The sequence below is a fragment of the Rutidosis leptorrhynchoides genome, chromosome 11, assembly GCF_046630445.1.
Source record: "Rutidosis leptorrhynchoides isolate AG116_Rl617_1_P2 chromosome 11, CSIRO_AGI_Rlap_v1, whole genome shotgun sequence".
NCBI classification, from domain to species: domain Eukaryota; kingdom Viridiplantae; phylum Streptophyta; class Magnoliopsida; order Asterales; family Asteraceae; genus Rutidosis; species Rutidosis leptorrhynchoides.
The window spans coordinates 148,484,663-148,500,523 of record NC_092343.1 but is presented as its reverse complement, the minus strand read 5'-3'; the positions used below and the strand labels follow the sequence as shown (position 1 = coordinate 148,500,523).

The following is a 15,861-nucleotide window of genomic DNA, read 5'->3' as shown; positions in this document are numbered from 1 at the left end:
ACTCAATACACATCATACACTAATGTTCAACTCACATACACATATTAAAACATATAAATCACTAAAATTTCAAGGATGCTCTAAATATACACTTGAATAATATTGAGTTGACTTAATAGCTCGATTTTGACTCTAATTTTCGATCTTGATTTCAAGGTTGATTTCTAGGGACAATACGTTGTACTCTAACACCTACCCTGGTCCAGTAACCGGGATCAACCATACATGAGCACTAAGAATAAATTAAGCAAATGCACAATTTGTTTTTGCTCAAAACAATGATTCCATTAAAACAGGTGTTCCGTCGTGAATACTAAAAATAATTTCTTAAATTAACTGCCGGGAAAGATTACAGAGGTTACATGTAAAACATAACCAAAATTTTCTTCATGTTGTTATTACAACAAAAAATTATTCCTAGTTAACTACAAGTAAAGCTACAAGAGACTATCATGGTTCATTACGAGCACATCTAATCTCTGCACTCATAATGAATAAGTTTTGCAAAAACTACAGTGTAGTTGGTGGAACATAACAGAATTATGTTTCGTCATTAAGCTGCTTTGACTTTGCGTGATGGAGATCGACGGAAATAACTTATTAAATCATCCACACCCTGTTGAAAGATATATGCATATATTATTTTACAAAACTTCCCACTCAATAAATTGGATATAATCAAGGTTTCGCTATTCGGTGAGTACTCGGTTGGGACTTTTTAGGAAGTACTCGACAACTCAAAAGTACTCGGATGTTGACCAAGTTTGACTTTGAACAAATTTGACTTTGACCAAGTTTGTCTTTAACCAAGTTTGACTTTGACCAATTTTGACCGATTTTTCGAATAATCAAGAGTTTTGACCGAAATTTTCTGAGTAATCCCAAGTTTAGGCCGAGTGTGACCGAGTTTGACCAAGTTTGACCGATTTATGGATAATATAAGTGTCATACTGTCAACCAGGTTATTAAACGGGTCAAGCCAGATAATTACAATTTCTATTATCAGTTCCGGTGATAACTAAACTTAGTGAATAAACTTAATAAAGTGTTTTAAGAGGTTTGGTTTGATTCATTAAATTTTAAAGATCCACTTTCTGAGATTTCTACAACTCATTAGATCTATTACCTTCTACGCTATTTTTTTTTTTTTAATATTACTGTTAGCGGGTTAATGATAAAAACATAACCCGAATTGACCCATTTATAAGTAAAAGAGTCACAATTGCAACATGTACCCAAAAGTTTAGCTAACAATAGTATCTTACCCTGGTAGTTATCACGAGGATACTGAAAAGGGTAATCAAGTATGACCCAAGAACAAGTAGCAATAGCAAGTCGAACGTTACACTGGCAACCTGTGATGAAGTCAAATGATTGTATTGTTAGCTTTAAAAAAAGTACTCACTGGATTTATTGCAAAATACAATATAATACCTAAGTTTGATATCATGAAGAAACAAAAGTGCATAAAATCAACAGCTCTTATCAAATAATTTAAAACTTTACCTGATAAATATGCAGTGTATTAATTGTCGAATCATAAAAGGTAAACATCCCATCGATCACATCATGTTGCAAATTAACTTCTACAACGTGATCTGCTAATTCCTGAAATTAACAAATGAGATATTGTCTGAATAATATTAAAACAAAAGTAAGTGTTATAAATTTAACTTCTAGGAACACCAAAAACTATAAGTAATAAAAAAGTCATTTTAATACCTTTTTCAATGACATAATCAATGCATTGTCCTTCGAGAGAAAAGGTGCCACACGGGGTGTTCTTGACAAAAGGTCAAGCCAAGATTGTATGTACGATGGATTAACAGCCAAACTACTATTATCTGCAAATATATTGACATTCTTTCCCTCCTGACCGTATATATGCCTCTGCATGTAACATTAGTTATATCAGTTTTCACATTTTTGTGGAATTTAAATTTACTAATTACATGCCGAAAGATATTAATTAGCTGTCCACAAATTAAAATAAAAAAACATTTGGAGGCATTTTCAGGTTGCAATAATAAAAGGAGTCTGATGAAAGCAATCAAGTTCAGGCTATATTTAAGTATAACATAAGTAACATATAACATAAATGTATAATTAATATAGAAAAATAAGGTAAACATATCAACTAATAAGAGATCGTAGCAGTAAAAACTATCATTTATTAAAAGCCTTACCGCCAAACTCTCAGCAACCAATTTTACACTCTGAGCAACTGCATTAACACTAACAAACTCTCTGATGTCAACACAAAGAAAAAAAGATGACATCAGCAACATGAGTCCTCTAATTACATGATATATTAAGACGACAAAAATGACAGGTGTCCAAATATTTACCTGTTATCAGAAGGACCTCCAGTATTTTCAAGTAAACCGGGGGCCACAGATAGTCCCGATAGTGTTGCTGCAGTAACTCTTAACCTTGAAAACTGTTCGTGTTCCCAGGCTACCTGCATTTAGTAATAATCTTTAGCATTAAATCTAATGGCTTTTTTGAATTATATTTTGATTTATCTAATTTTACTTACTCTGGGATTTGAAATATTTATTTTCTTGTGCTTTAGCCCAACTTTTAGGCCCAGTTCATTTGCTACATTGGATAAACCCTACATACAAGATCAATTAGACAGGAATATGATTTTGATGGTTTTATGCCACTCCAATATACTTACTTTCAGTGTAAGTTTATATCCAACTTACCTTGAAAATTTGCTTTACATATGCATTCTCTGGAGGTTTAGAAACATGAAGCCATAACTTATTTTCGCTTGGGCTTTGAGTCCCTAGAGTATTTAGGCAAATAGCATAATCTATACTTTCTCGTAGACGCTGATCGAAACTTCTAAGCCACTGTATGGAACGAAAAAAAATGATCGACTAAGTTTTAAAAAAAGAAATAACATCAAGGATCTATAAGATAGATATGGCAACATGAGTGGTCAAACGGTTTGGGTACCAACACATAACATGTCATTCTAGTACTTGGTGTTGAATATCTCAGAATTACTCGGCGAGTACTGGGTCAAACTCGGTCAAACCTGGTCAAACTCGGTCAAACTCGGTCAAAACACGGTCAAACTCAGTCAAAACACGGTCAAACTCGGCCAAAAATCCCTGGAAAATCTGTCAAAACTAGAACAAAACTCGGGATTACTTGAAAATAAGTCAAAACTTCGGTCAAAACTCAGTTAAAATCGGTCAAAGTCAAACCGAGTTGCTGAGTACTCCCTAAAAGTTCTAACCGAGTACTCTCTGAGTAGCAATTTTTGCAACCTTGAGTACTGCCCATTTGGGTTGCTTTAACCAGTAAAAGCCTTTCTATCACGATAATAGAAATGTAATAACTTAAACATTTGAATATAACAATTAAGGAGGCAGTAAGCATTTTCAACAGATTAGGCGCATATTTCATCCGTTGGACCTTTACAACCCACATCGACATATCTAAAAGAGTCAAATTTGCTACACCTATGAAGTCTACAGAAAAAGATACTTAAATACACACCTTTTGAGTTCCATTGTAGTTATACGGGCCTCCAGATGTAAGCCCAAAGAGTATATTATACCTTCCTCTCGTGTTAGGGTTAGAATATAAAATTGAAAATAGTCTAGCGATTTCAAGAAGTGCAACAACACCACTACCATTGCTATCACTTCCAACTGATAATGCCTACAAAAGATAATGAAAATTACAACTAAGTAAATGTCAAACAGCTTTATTATAAAGTAAATAAAAGGGTATTTTAGTAAATTACCGGAGCTGCACCAAATGTATCATATGATGCTACGATGGCAATAGTTGGGAGTTGGTTTGAATCCCCGTCAGCTTTCAATCCAGGCAACCATCCCTGTGAATAGATAACTCGGTATCAGAATATCTCAGCTAAATCCTTATCTATTCAAGAGTTAACGATAAAAATGAATCTAATTTAGAAAAAATTTCATGGTTGGTCCCAAACTTTGTTCCAAAAATCAGGATAAGGAGGGAACTTTAGAATGATCACGTTTGGTCCCAACTTTTGAACATAATACATGATTGGTCTCAGCTTTTAACGATCGTTACCTGCTCCCAGTTAACTTAAACACGTGATTGGCACATGATAGGCAATTTCGTCTTTTCCGTGTGTAAGTTAACTGGTAGCAAGTAACGATCGTCAGAAGCTGGGACCAATCGTGTATTATGTTCAAAAGTTGGGACCAAACGTGATCATATAAAAGTTCCCTCCCTATCCTGATTTTTTGAACAAAGTTTGGACAAACCATGAAAGTTTTTCTTTAATTTATAATCATAAAATGTATTGCCTAGTTGATTCAGTCGTGTTATTTTGGCTTAGCCCACCTAATTATGGACAATGCATAGTTTTTATTGCATTTCGAATATTTTTATCATTGTGAACTAATAGTTTACATGAGTACAGTTTTAACTAGGCTTCATCTAGTTATATCTCCATTAGAGAATAAAAGGCTTTTTGTTTAATTCAGTTAATATCTCACTACCACAAATACATATACAGAGAACAACTTATCAAATGTAAAAAGGAAAAAAACCTGGATGTTTGTGATTGTGGGAGATGAAAGTTTCTTAGGAGTTGGTGATGTGACAATTAGCTTGTATCTGCAATGAGAGAATGAATACAACCCAAATCACCACCAATATCTGAATTAAGTTGACTATAATATAAAAACTTCATAGATCTTTTATAAAGAATGTAACAGATAAACCTTGATTAGTACATTATAGAGATTGGATGTGTTGCAAAAAACTACGGATAATAAGTCGACTATAATATGTACTAACCCGCCTGTAGTTGCAGTTGCAGGCTGACCAGCTACATCATTTTTCTTAATATCAGCCAAAACTTTTTCCAAATCTTCATCTTCAAAAGCAAAATACACAGGGTACTGTAAAATGAAAGCTAAATTAATCAACAAGAAAAACTAAGTGAGGGAAAGAAAAACATTAAGCACCATCCTTTGACTTAAAGAGAAAGTGTATTTTAAACTGTTGGGCCTCATATCACATCAGATTTTTGTTACACATATGCAAATGCACAAAGATATATAGTTGTTATTGCAGGTATATTGTTTGTCCACTCACTTGAATAGTAGCATGTATGAGCTTCTTCTCTAAATCCACCAATTTCTCTTTCAAACTCTCCTTGATAGAATTAGAATTATCACCAACAGTTTGAGTGCTCTCGGGATGAAAAAATTGAGGAAGTAAAACTAGTAGCCCCCCTAAAGGCTTTCCCTGTTCAATATATTCTGCCATATGGTCAACAACAGTTAAAATATTGAATCAGATTGTAATAACAAAAAAGTAACAAATGTTTGACAGGCAGGCTCGCATAAATGCATCAAAATTATCAACTAAACTATTATCGTCCAATTAGATACCTTAAGCAAAATACATTCATCTTCTGAATTGTTTTCTGTATATTACTATATTACAGTACTATTACTATTTATTAGTTAGACACTTCTTGAAACTTACCAATGTGAAATATATTTGAAGAATTGCAGTAAATTCTATCAAAGTTAATGCATCTCAAATGCTTCTCAAAACTTATTAATTAGCAGTAGATTTCACCCGCCCTTTCAGATCCTAACCCCTTATAGAAGACCAACACCAATCAGAAGTCATAATCAAATAGGAAGCTAAAAATAGAGTGTGAGAAGCAAGATGATGCACTGCTTGCGTAGCATATAACCATTAACTTACTCAAAAATTTGAAGATGTATATCGACATTACTAAAGCAATAAATCAGCTTGCTGCTGACATTTCTCGCATTTATAAAGATTGGTACTGGAGCCTAATTCCCTAATTAATAACACAATCATCACTTTCATCTTATTCAAACTCAAACAAGTGTGATACTCTAAGTCCACTCAATTATTTCAAACTAGATAAACAAATCATTGTTTTCCACTTATTCAAAATCAGTTAACCTAAAAACCAGCTCTCAATCAATACACTATCATTGATTAAATCACAATACCTTAACAGATGCAATGAAACAATCAAATTCACCTTATTCAAACTCGTGAAACCTAAAATTCAGCTCTAAATCAATACAATAGTATCGATCGTAAACGGAAGTAAACAAAATACTTCAACAGACGAAAATGAAATCAATAGTTTACCTCGAATAAAAGTTTCATTCAATTCACGTAACGGAAGTATAACAACAGTCCGCGAAAGATCGGAACCAGGAGCAAATAACGAAGAACCGGCGTGATGATTAAGTGACGCAACACGAGATCCGTACGGAGCTCCGGCGAGATCGTACTGAATAAGGCGGTAAACGTCAACGACGGTAGATGCATCGCAGAGTTCAACACAAGCGACTAAAATGAATACAAGTGTAATCACTGAGTACAGTGATTCTAGCACGTGGCGTCGTTTTTTTGGTTCTGCAATGACGAGATTCGCCATTAATGAAATCAAGGATAGAGATGAGGCGTTTGGATGCTTGTGTGAGCGAGTGTGTGACTAGGGTTTAATAGTTTAACTAAACAAAATAAATAATTGGTAATTTCTTTAAAAAAAATTTAGTCTAAAATATTATATTTGTTATAATAATAATAATAATATAGATATGGATAGTCAATTTTGGTGTATACATATAGTCAATTTTGGTACACAAAGTATGTATTTTTATATTGAGATTTTAGGCTATAAATACTCATGAATGCAAGCATTAAACTTGCACCATTTCTCACACTTACAAAGTGTTTCTTTCTTTCTCTCCATTATCATCTTTGTTCTTACACTTCATTATTAGTATTCTAAATCAAGAATCAAATCACTAAAGGTAGTTATAAGCCTACTGAATTATAACATCAAGAATCAAACCACTAAAGGTAGTTATAAGCCTACTGAATTATAACATCAAGAATCAAACCACTAAAGGTAGTTATAAGCCTACTGAATAATAACACGTTATCAGCACGATAATCTTAATACTAAATATGGTTGGCTCTGCCACCAAAATGATATATGGTCGGTTATACCACCAAAATGATATATGGTCGGTTATACCACCAAAATGATATATGGTCGGTTATACCACCAAAATGATATATGGTCGGTTATACCACCAGAATGATATAGGTCGGTTATACCACCTGAAAAAATATATGGTCGACACTGTCGCCAAATTTTCATTTATGTTTACTAATATTTATATTTTTGTTATATAACATTTATTTATGATTGCTTACACATGGTCGACACTGTCACCTACTTATCATTTATGTTATATTAAATTTATGTTTAATGTTTATATACTTATGAATATAAATTGACTCTAATTTATCATGATGTTTGTTTTAATTTTTGATAATAGAAAATGTCGAATCTGGAAAAGCTTAAATTTACTCCTTTAGAATCAACTGGAAACAACTACATGCCATGGGTTATAAAAGTAAAAATGCATCTTAAATCAATGGGCATTCTTGAAACCATAAATGAAAACAACACTTGTTCTGAAAAAGAACAAGCTACGGCATGTTGCTTTATTCATCAACATATTGATGAATGCTTACAAAATAATTATGTGACTGTAGAAGATCCCCATGTTTTATGGGAAGGTCTCAAAAGCAGATTCAATAATCAAAGAGAAATTTTACTTCCAGCTGCAATGGAACAATGGAGAACATTAAGGTTCCAAGACTTTAAGAAAGTAAATGAATACAGCTCAGCTCTGTATAATACATGTTCACAACTTAAATTCTGTGGACATGAAATTAGTGATGCAGACATGATGGAGAAAACTTTCTCCACAATGAATGCTGCAAACATCACAGTGCAAAGAAATTTGAGAATGCTAAAGTTCAAAACATATCCTGAACTTAATTCATATCTCTTAGTTGCAGAGCAAAATGATGAGCTATTAATGAAAAATCAGCAATCCCGTCCTACTGGTACACTTGCAATCCCTGAAGCAAATACTGCAAATAATTATAAACAGGGACAAGGACGCGGGCAAGGTCGTGGTTATAATAACCATCACCATCATCATGCCAAAAGCTATAACTATGGTAGAAACCATCCTTATGGTAATGGTAATGGGCGTGGACGTGGTCGTGGTCGTGGCCGTGGTGGTCAAAGAAATAGTAATCCACGAAAATATAAATATCAACCACAAAACAAGCCCATTAAACAAGATGTTGAAGAAAATTCTTCTAAAAATTCTGAAGAATCTTGCTACAGATGTGGTAGAATGGGCCACTGGGCTAATACTTGCCGAACATCTAAACATCTTGTTAAGATGTATCAGGATTCGCTGAAAGGTAAAGAAAAGGAAGTAAATTTTGTGGATAATATTGATCCAACAGTCACTGAGAAACCATCTGATTTATATGAAGATTTCTTGAATGTTTAAGTTGTGTGTTTTTTGAAAAATAAACGATTTAATATCGTCTGTCTTTGACATTATGTTTGCTAAATGTTTCAGTACTATCTATTTGCGTTTAAAATATTGTGTAATATTAATGTACTCACTATTTATTTCTTATATATGAAGTTCAATATGAATTTTGCTGGAATACAACATCAATCAAGTGGTGGAGATCTCTGTATAGCAGACAGTGGAACTACACACACTATACTTAAATCCGAGAAATATTTTATTGATCTAAAACCAACGGAAGGAACTATACATACAATATCAGGACCTGCTAACTTGATAAAAGGGATAGGAAAGGCAAATTTCATACTACCAAATGGTACAAAATTTTTAATAAATGATGCCTTATTTTCTCCCAAGTCAAGCAGAAATTTATTGAGTTTCTCCGACATATACCTTAACGGGTATGATTATCAGTCAGTGACAACAGAAAATGAGAAATATTTAAGTATCACTGACAAGAGTCATGTGGTTGAAAAACTGCCAAGACTTAGTTCTGGATTACATTATACACATATAAATGTACCAGAAATACATATGGTAGTTAACGAAAAATATATTGATCCTGGTGTATTCAGTTTATGGCATAACAGATTAGGCCATCCAGGATCAACAATGATGAAAAGGATTATTGAATGTACTCATGGACATCCACTAAAGGATAGAAAAATCCATCATGATACAATGGTTCCATGTACATCTTGCTCTCTTGGAAAATTGATAACTAGACCCTCACCACTTAAGGTTGAGAAAGAATCACCAATGTTTCTTGAAAGAATTCAAGGTGATATATGTGGACCAATTCATCCACCATGTGGACCATTTAGATATTTCATGGTTCTAATAGACGCATCTAGCAGATGGTCTCATGTTTGTCTGTTATCAAGCCGTAATGTGGCATTTGCAAAATTTCTTGCCCAAATTATTAAATTGAGAGCTCATTTTCCTGATTACACCATTAAAAGGGTGAGACTTGATAATGCTGGTGAATTTACATCTCAAGCATTTAATGACTATTGCATGTCTATAGGAATTGTTGTTGAACATTCTGTTGCTCATGTGCATACACAAAATGGTTTAGCCGAGTCATTGATTAAACGTTTACAGTTAATCGCTAGACCATTGATAATGAGAACAAAACTCCCTGTATCTATATGGGGTCATGCAATTTTACATGCTGCTGCATTGATTCGCATCAGACCAAGTGCAAGTCATAAATATTCCCCCCTACAACTTGCTTTTGGTCAAGAGCCAAATATTTCCCATCTTAGAACATTTGGTTGTGCAGTGTATGTTCCAATTGCGACACCACAACGTACAAAAATGGGTCCTCAAAGGAGGTTGGGAATATATGTTGGATATGAAACATCTTCAATATTAAGGTATATTGAACCTATGACAGGTGACGTTTTTACAGCACGTTTTGCTGATTGTCATTTTAATGAAACATTGTTCCCTAGATTAGGGGGAGAAATGAAAAATAAAGAAAATGATGTTTCATGGTGTGAACCTCAATTAAAGTATCTTGATCCTCGCACAAAAGAATGCGAGACAGAAGTTCAAAAGATAATGCATATACAAGAACTTGCAAATCAATTGCCTGATGCATTTACAGATACAAAAACGGTGACAAAATCATATATACCAGCAGTAAATACTCCAGCTCGAATTGAAATTCCAAAAGCTGGCAATAACGTCACTCATGAATCTTTGCCACGTCAGAAACGTGGAAGACCAATCGGTTCAAAGGATAAAAAATCCTCGAAAAAGAAAATCAGCTGATAATGAAGTAAAAGAAAGTGTTCAAGAAGAACCACAAATCAGTACTCCTACTGCAGAGGAGATTGATGATGTCAATACAGAAATTGCAATCAATTATGCATATTCAAAAATATTATGGAACCGAAATGAAATGAAAAATCTTGATGATAAATTTTCATTTAATGTTGCATATGACATCATGAATAATGATGATGATCCAGAACCAACATCTATGGTTGAATGTCAAAATAGACATGATTGGGCTCAATGGAAAGAAGCAATACGAGCTGAATTAGAATCACTCAATAAAAGAAAAGTTTTCGGATCCATCATTCTCACTCCTAAAGATGTGAAACCTGTAGGATACAGATGGATTTTTGTCCGAAAAAGAAATGAGAAAAATGAAGTTACAAGGTATAAAGCTAGACTTGTAGCTCAAGGTTTTTCTCAAAGACCGGGAATTGATTATGAAGAAACTTATTCTCCTGTTATGGATGCAATTACTTTTAGGTACTTAATCAGTCTGGCAGTTTCTAAAAATTTAGAAATGCATCTCATGGATGTTGTGACTGCTTATCTATATGGATCACTTGATAGTGATATATATATGAAGATACCTGAAGGATTTAAGGTACCAGAAGCATCAAATGCAAAACCCAAAGAAATGTATTCGATTAAATTACAAAGATCTTTATATGGGTTAAAACAATCGGGACGTATGTGGTATAACCGATTAAGTGATTACTTGATAAGCAAAGGGTATACAAATAATCTTACTTGCCCTTGTGTTTTCATTAAGAAAACAACATCCGGATATGTGATCATAGCTGTTTATGTTGATGATCTTAACATCATAGGTACAAATAAAGAGATCCATGAAGCCATTCAACTTCTAAAGAAAGAATTTGAAATGAAAGATCTCGGAAAAACCAAGTATTGCCTTGGTTTACAAATTGAGCATATGCCTAATGGTTTACTTGTACATCAAACAACATATACTGAAAAGATTTTGAAACGTTTCAATATGGACAAGGCAAAACCATTAAGTACTCCTATGGTTGTTAGATCACTCAATGTTGAAGCTGATCCATTTCGTCCATGTGAAGATCAAGAAGACATTCTTGGACCAGAAGTACCATATCTTAGTGCAATTGGAGCTCTTATGTATCTTACAAATTGTACAAGACCTGACATTTCTTTTGCAGTTAATTTGTTGGCAAGATTCAGCTCTGCTCCTACCAAAAGACACTGGAATGGGATCAAACACATATTTCGATACCTTTGAGGAACTACTGATTTAGGATAATTTTATTCTAACGAATCAAAACAAGATTTGGTTGGTTATGCAGATGCAGGTTATTTATCTGATCCACATAAAGCTAAATCTCAAACTGGATATGTATTCCTAAATGGAGGTACTGCAATATCATGGCGTTCTCAAAAACAAACACTTGTTGCTACATCGTCAAATCATGCCGAAGTGATTGCATTACATGAAGCTACTCGAGAATGTTTTTGGTTGAGATCAATGACACAACTCATTACTGATTCTTGTGGACTAGAACGCGATAAAAGTCCAACAACTATCTATGAAGATAATGCAGCTTGCATAGCACAGATGAAAGAAGGGTATATCAAAAGTGACCGAACAAAACACATACCACCTAGATTCTTCTCATACACTCAAAATCTCATTAAGGACAACCAGATTGAAATGAGATATGTGCAATCTAGCAAAAACTCTGCTGATCTTTTCACGAAAGCACTTCCAACTGCTATTTTCAGAACACACGTTCATAACATTGGCATGAGACATGTTCAAAAGATGTAACAGCTGAAGCGATGTCTACTTGAGGGGGAGTCAACTCCATGCTGCACTCTTTTTCCCTTAGCTAAAGTTTTTTCCCACTGGGTTTTCTTTAGCAAGGTTTTTAACGAGGCAGTAATTTATAGTTGATCTTCAACAAAATAAAATTGCTATCCAAGGGGGAGTGTTATAATAATAATAATAATATAGATATGGATAGTCAATTTTGGTGTATACATATAGTCAATTTTGGTACACAAAGTATGTATTTTTATATTGAGATTTTAGGCTATAAATACTCATGAATGCAAGCATTAAACTTGCACCATTTCTCACACTTACAAAGTGTTTCTTTCTTTCTCTCCATTATCATCTTTGTTCTTACACTTCATTATTAGTATTCTAAATCAAGAATCAAATCACTAAAGGTAGTTATAAGCCTACTGAATTATAACATCAAGAATCAAACCACTAAAGGTAGTTATAAGCCTACTGAATTATAACATCAAGAATCAAACCACTAAAGGTAGTTATAAGCCTACTGAATTATAACAATATTATCCGTATATCTAATTCTATCTATTAAAATTCTATAATAATTATGTCATTATTAGACTAATCTTTTTATTAAAAAAAAATCAAAAAACAAAAAAAAAATCTAAGCATAGTGAGTAATGTCATTAATCTAAATAATTTTGAATCAAAATTAAATCTTATTGATTAATTATTATTATTATTATTATTAAATCTTATTAATAATTATCTTAATTATTAAAATTAAATAATTTTGAATAATTTTGAATTGAGTACGAGAAGGTATAAAAGCTAGACAGAAGGAAACTAATTCTAAATTTATATTTTAATTTACACGTTTAAAATAAAATGACAATCAATATTATCACTTATGATTGGATGTGGATTGTTTAATATTCATTTTATGTGTTTGATGAAATGTTCAGCTGACGAGTTTCTTAGTCAGACTCTGTTAGAAAATAGGATTGTAAATTGACTGCCGGATTTGTTCTTGAATCGTGTATTCACTTTCTCTATAAAGTATTTCGACCCTACGATTGTCTTGGTTGCACGAAATCTTTACAGGGATAAGACAAGAACGCAATCAGTGTTTTTGACAACGAAATCACTGATCAAATTATTAGAGCATATGTGTGTATTTTCTATTTGTTGATGAAAGCAAAGTCCTCTATATATAAGAGGTGAAAAGGTGCGACGAAATGATGTAACCCTTCAATGTAAATATGCAACCTTTCAACGAAAAGATGCAACTGTTCGTGTACATCATTTAGGAAATGACATCACTCTTCATGAAATGATGTAACCATTCATGGTTACCTTTCCATGAAAAGATGTAAATTTCAATACCTTATTGAATTAACTTGAACGAGCGTGCACTCCACACTCTCCAAACTCTTCATTGAGCTTAATTCGATAAGCCTTTGCTTTCTAGTAAATCCCAATTAACTAAAATGATTGTTGATAACACTAAAATCACCAACAAATTCCCCCCATTTTAGTGTAATCCTTGATTTACTAAAATAATTAAACAAACAGAACAAACCAATGCATAAATGAAAATGTTTCAGAAATTGAATTTTCATTTAGTATAATATTTACGAGAATTCGAGTATCAGGGTGTTTCAAAAATTAAACCCTTCCACTCATATGAAAACTATAAAATATTATACACATCAGTTTCTTACATATCCCTAAGACAATCTTGACACTATTATAAGTCATGTGTCTCAATCCTTCAGTGAACATATTGGCAGCCAAGTCCAAAGCTCCATTGAAGCGGCAAAACTTCATGTTCACATAGGTAGCTCTTTTAGTCTTGCACCCGCATTTGCAATTTTTCAAAAGAACTATTAAGAAGTTAAACTTCAACCTAACTCCACTTACGCGTCTAAACACATACTTTGGGATCAGAATATTTATGTGTTTCAATCTTCAGAAAGTAAGCTTACCTCATTGAATTCAACTCCTAGCGTTGTACTAGAAGGGAATTGGGCGTCTCACTTTGGAAGATTTAATGGACTTCAATCCCACATCATTAGCCAACTTTTGCGCGCTTTCGACTAATGCTTTTGTCAAGTGATTTAGTCAAACTTTGTTGTGACCCAACAAAATCCACATATATCACTTCATTCATGATCACCTCACGAAACACAATTTGTCTAAGGTATTGTCTAGACTTTCACTTATAAATATGCCTTAGTCATATCACATCCCATAACTAGGGATCACCATGAACTTTAGTCTTATTCATTTTGACTTCAATCAATTTCCCTTACAATCCTTTTATCCAAGGATTTATCAAATTCTTATTTTACCATAAGAAACACGCGTGTACACAAAGTTAATTGATTGATTAGTCATTGCACATATTCACATTTCACAAGTCACCAATGTAAACCTATAATTTATACACCTTTAATAATGTATCCTCATTATCCTCGTGTACACAATTATTATCATTACATTAGATGGTAAGATTAAAATTATAAACAGATCTTAGTCAATCCACTTCTAGAACCAAGAAGTAATGACAACAAGTTTATAATATCAATAATCTCAACATCAACCTTTTGATCCAAGATACTTCATCTATATCAAGTGTAAAATCCAACAACTTGTAGATGTAGAATCCTCCTGACCAATAGTAAACTCAATATAATTTCAATATGCCTTAAGAGTTCTCATTGTGAGCTAAACCATAGTCCATGGTTGACTTTTACGAGTACCAAAGTACTTAAACTCCATCACAATGAATTTCACTGGACCATGCTTAATTTATTTAACACCATGCTATATTGATCACTTGATTTAATCATATACATCATACCACCAATTCCCAAAGCATACCGGTATTCGATAATAATTAAGCAACATCTAATCCTTATTCCATATTAAAACATATGTGTTTACTAACTTATACCATCTTGATGTACCATCAAATAATTTGTGAACTTAACTCACATGAAAATAAAACTCATGTACATAAAACAATCATTTTGATGTGAACACACATCAAAATACACCCATGATAATATAGACCCAATATATTAAAATCGAATTTGAAAGTTACAACAGGTGTTGATGATTCACCAAATCCAACTGTTACCAACTCACCAAATTCATTCATCATACATTCTTACCCATTTGTATTTAATAGTGGGGTGTTACCATGTGCCTCTCACATGAGTCAACATGACCTTGATTTCAAGACAGGGTTTTACGGTTAAATCCAAATCAAGGAAGAGATACAAAAATAAATGGAAGACAACACATATGTGATATTTCTATCCATTAACCGACACAACTGTTTTAACCGTTCTTTTTGGAAACGGAAATATTAATCCGTTTTCTTTTGAAAACACAAATAATAATTAACGCATCATCGAAATCATTATTTCGTGCACAAAATTCATGTGTCACTACCAATGGGTATTAAACATTTAAAGTGACGTAAGTGACATGGGGATTTAAAGAAGTTAATTAAACATACAATGAAACCTTTTCTTTGTCATCACATACCCATTAACTAAAGACACATTCAAAGAAAAACTGAAGATTTCCCAATAATAATGAAAATACTGGACGGATGGCTTGCTTTGAAACCAAAGTTCAAAAGTTGGTATAACACCGCATGACGACAAATGTTAACCGTCGGATCCAAAGGTCAAAACTTGTGACCTTTCACCACCATTTCAAGTTTTAAACCTTTGAATTAATTAACAAATGAATCATTCATACTTGAATTAACACGTCATATGTTGGTATGCATTATAAACAATCAAAAAGGCCATGTAGTTTTATAAACTATTTAAGAATCGTCAATCCTTTTCTATATTT

The 15,861-nt window shown here is 33.1% G+C and overlaps 1 protein-coding gene across 1 annotated transcript; it reads right to left on the bottom strand.

The window, feature by feature from the left end:
* Positions 1 to 553: 553 nt before the first annotated feature.
* LOC139877599 (uncharacterized) lies at positions 554 to 6,477 on the bottom strand. Its single transcript, XM_071865029.1, has 14 exons — positions 6,157 to 6,477; positions 5,110 to 5,276; positions 4,810 to 4,913; positions 4,560 to 4,626; positions 3,767 to 3,859; positions 3,517 to 3,681; positions 2,712 to 2,861; positions 2,540 to 2,617; positions 2,349 to 2,461; positions 2,187 to 2,247; positions 1,723 to 1,890; positions 1,507 to 1,608; positions 1,266 to 1,355; positions 554 to 616 (listed from the first exon to the last, which is right to left on the bottom strand). The coding sequence occupies exons 1-14, from the start codon at positions 6,446 to 6,448 to the stop codon at positions 554 to 556; spliced, it is 1,713 nt and encodes a 570-aa protein (XP_071721130.1). The 5' UTR covers positions 6,449 to 6,477.
* Between the last annotated feature and the right edge of the window lie 9,384 nt (positions 6,478 to 15,861).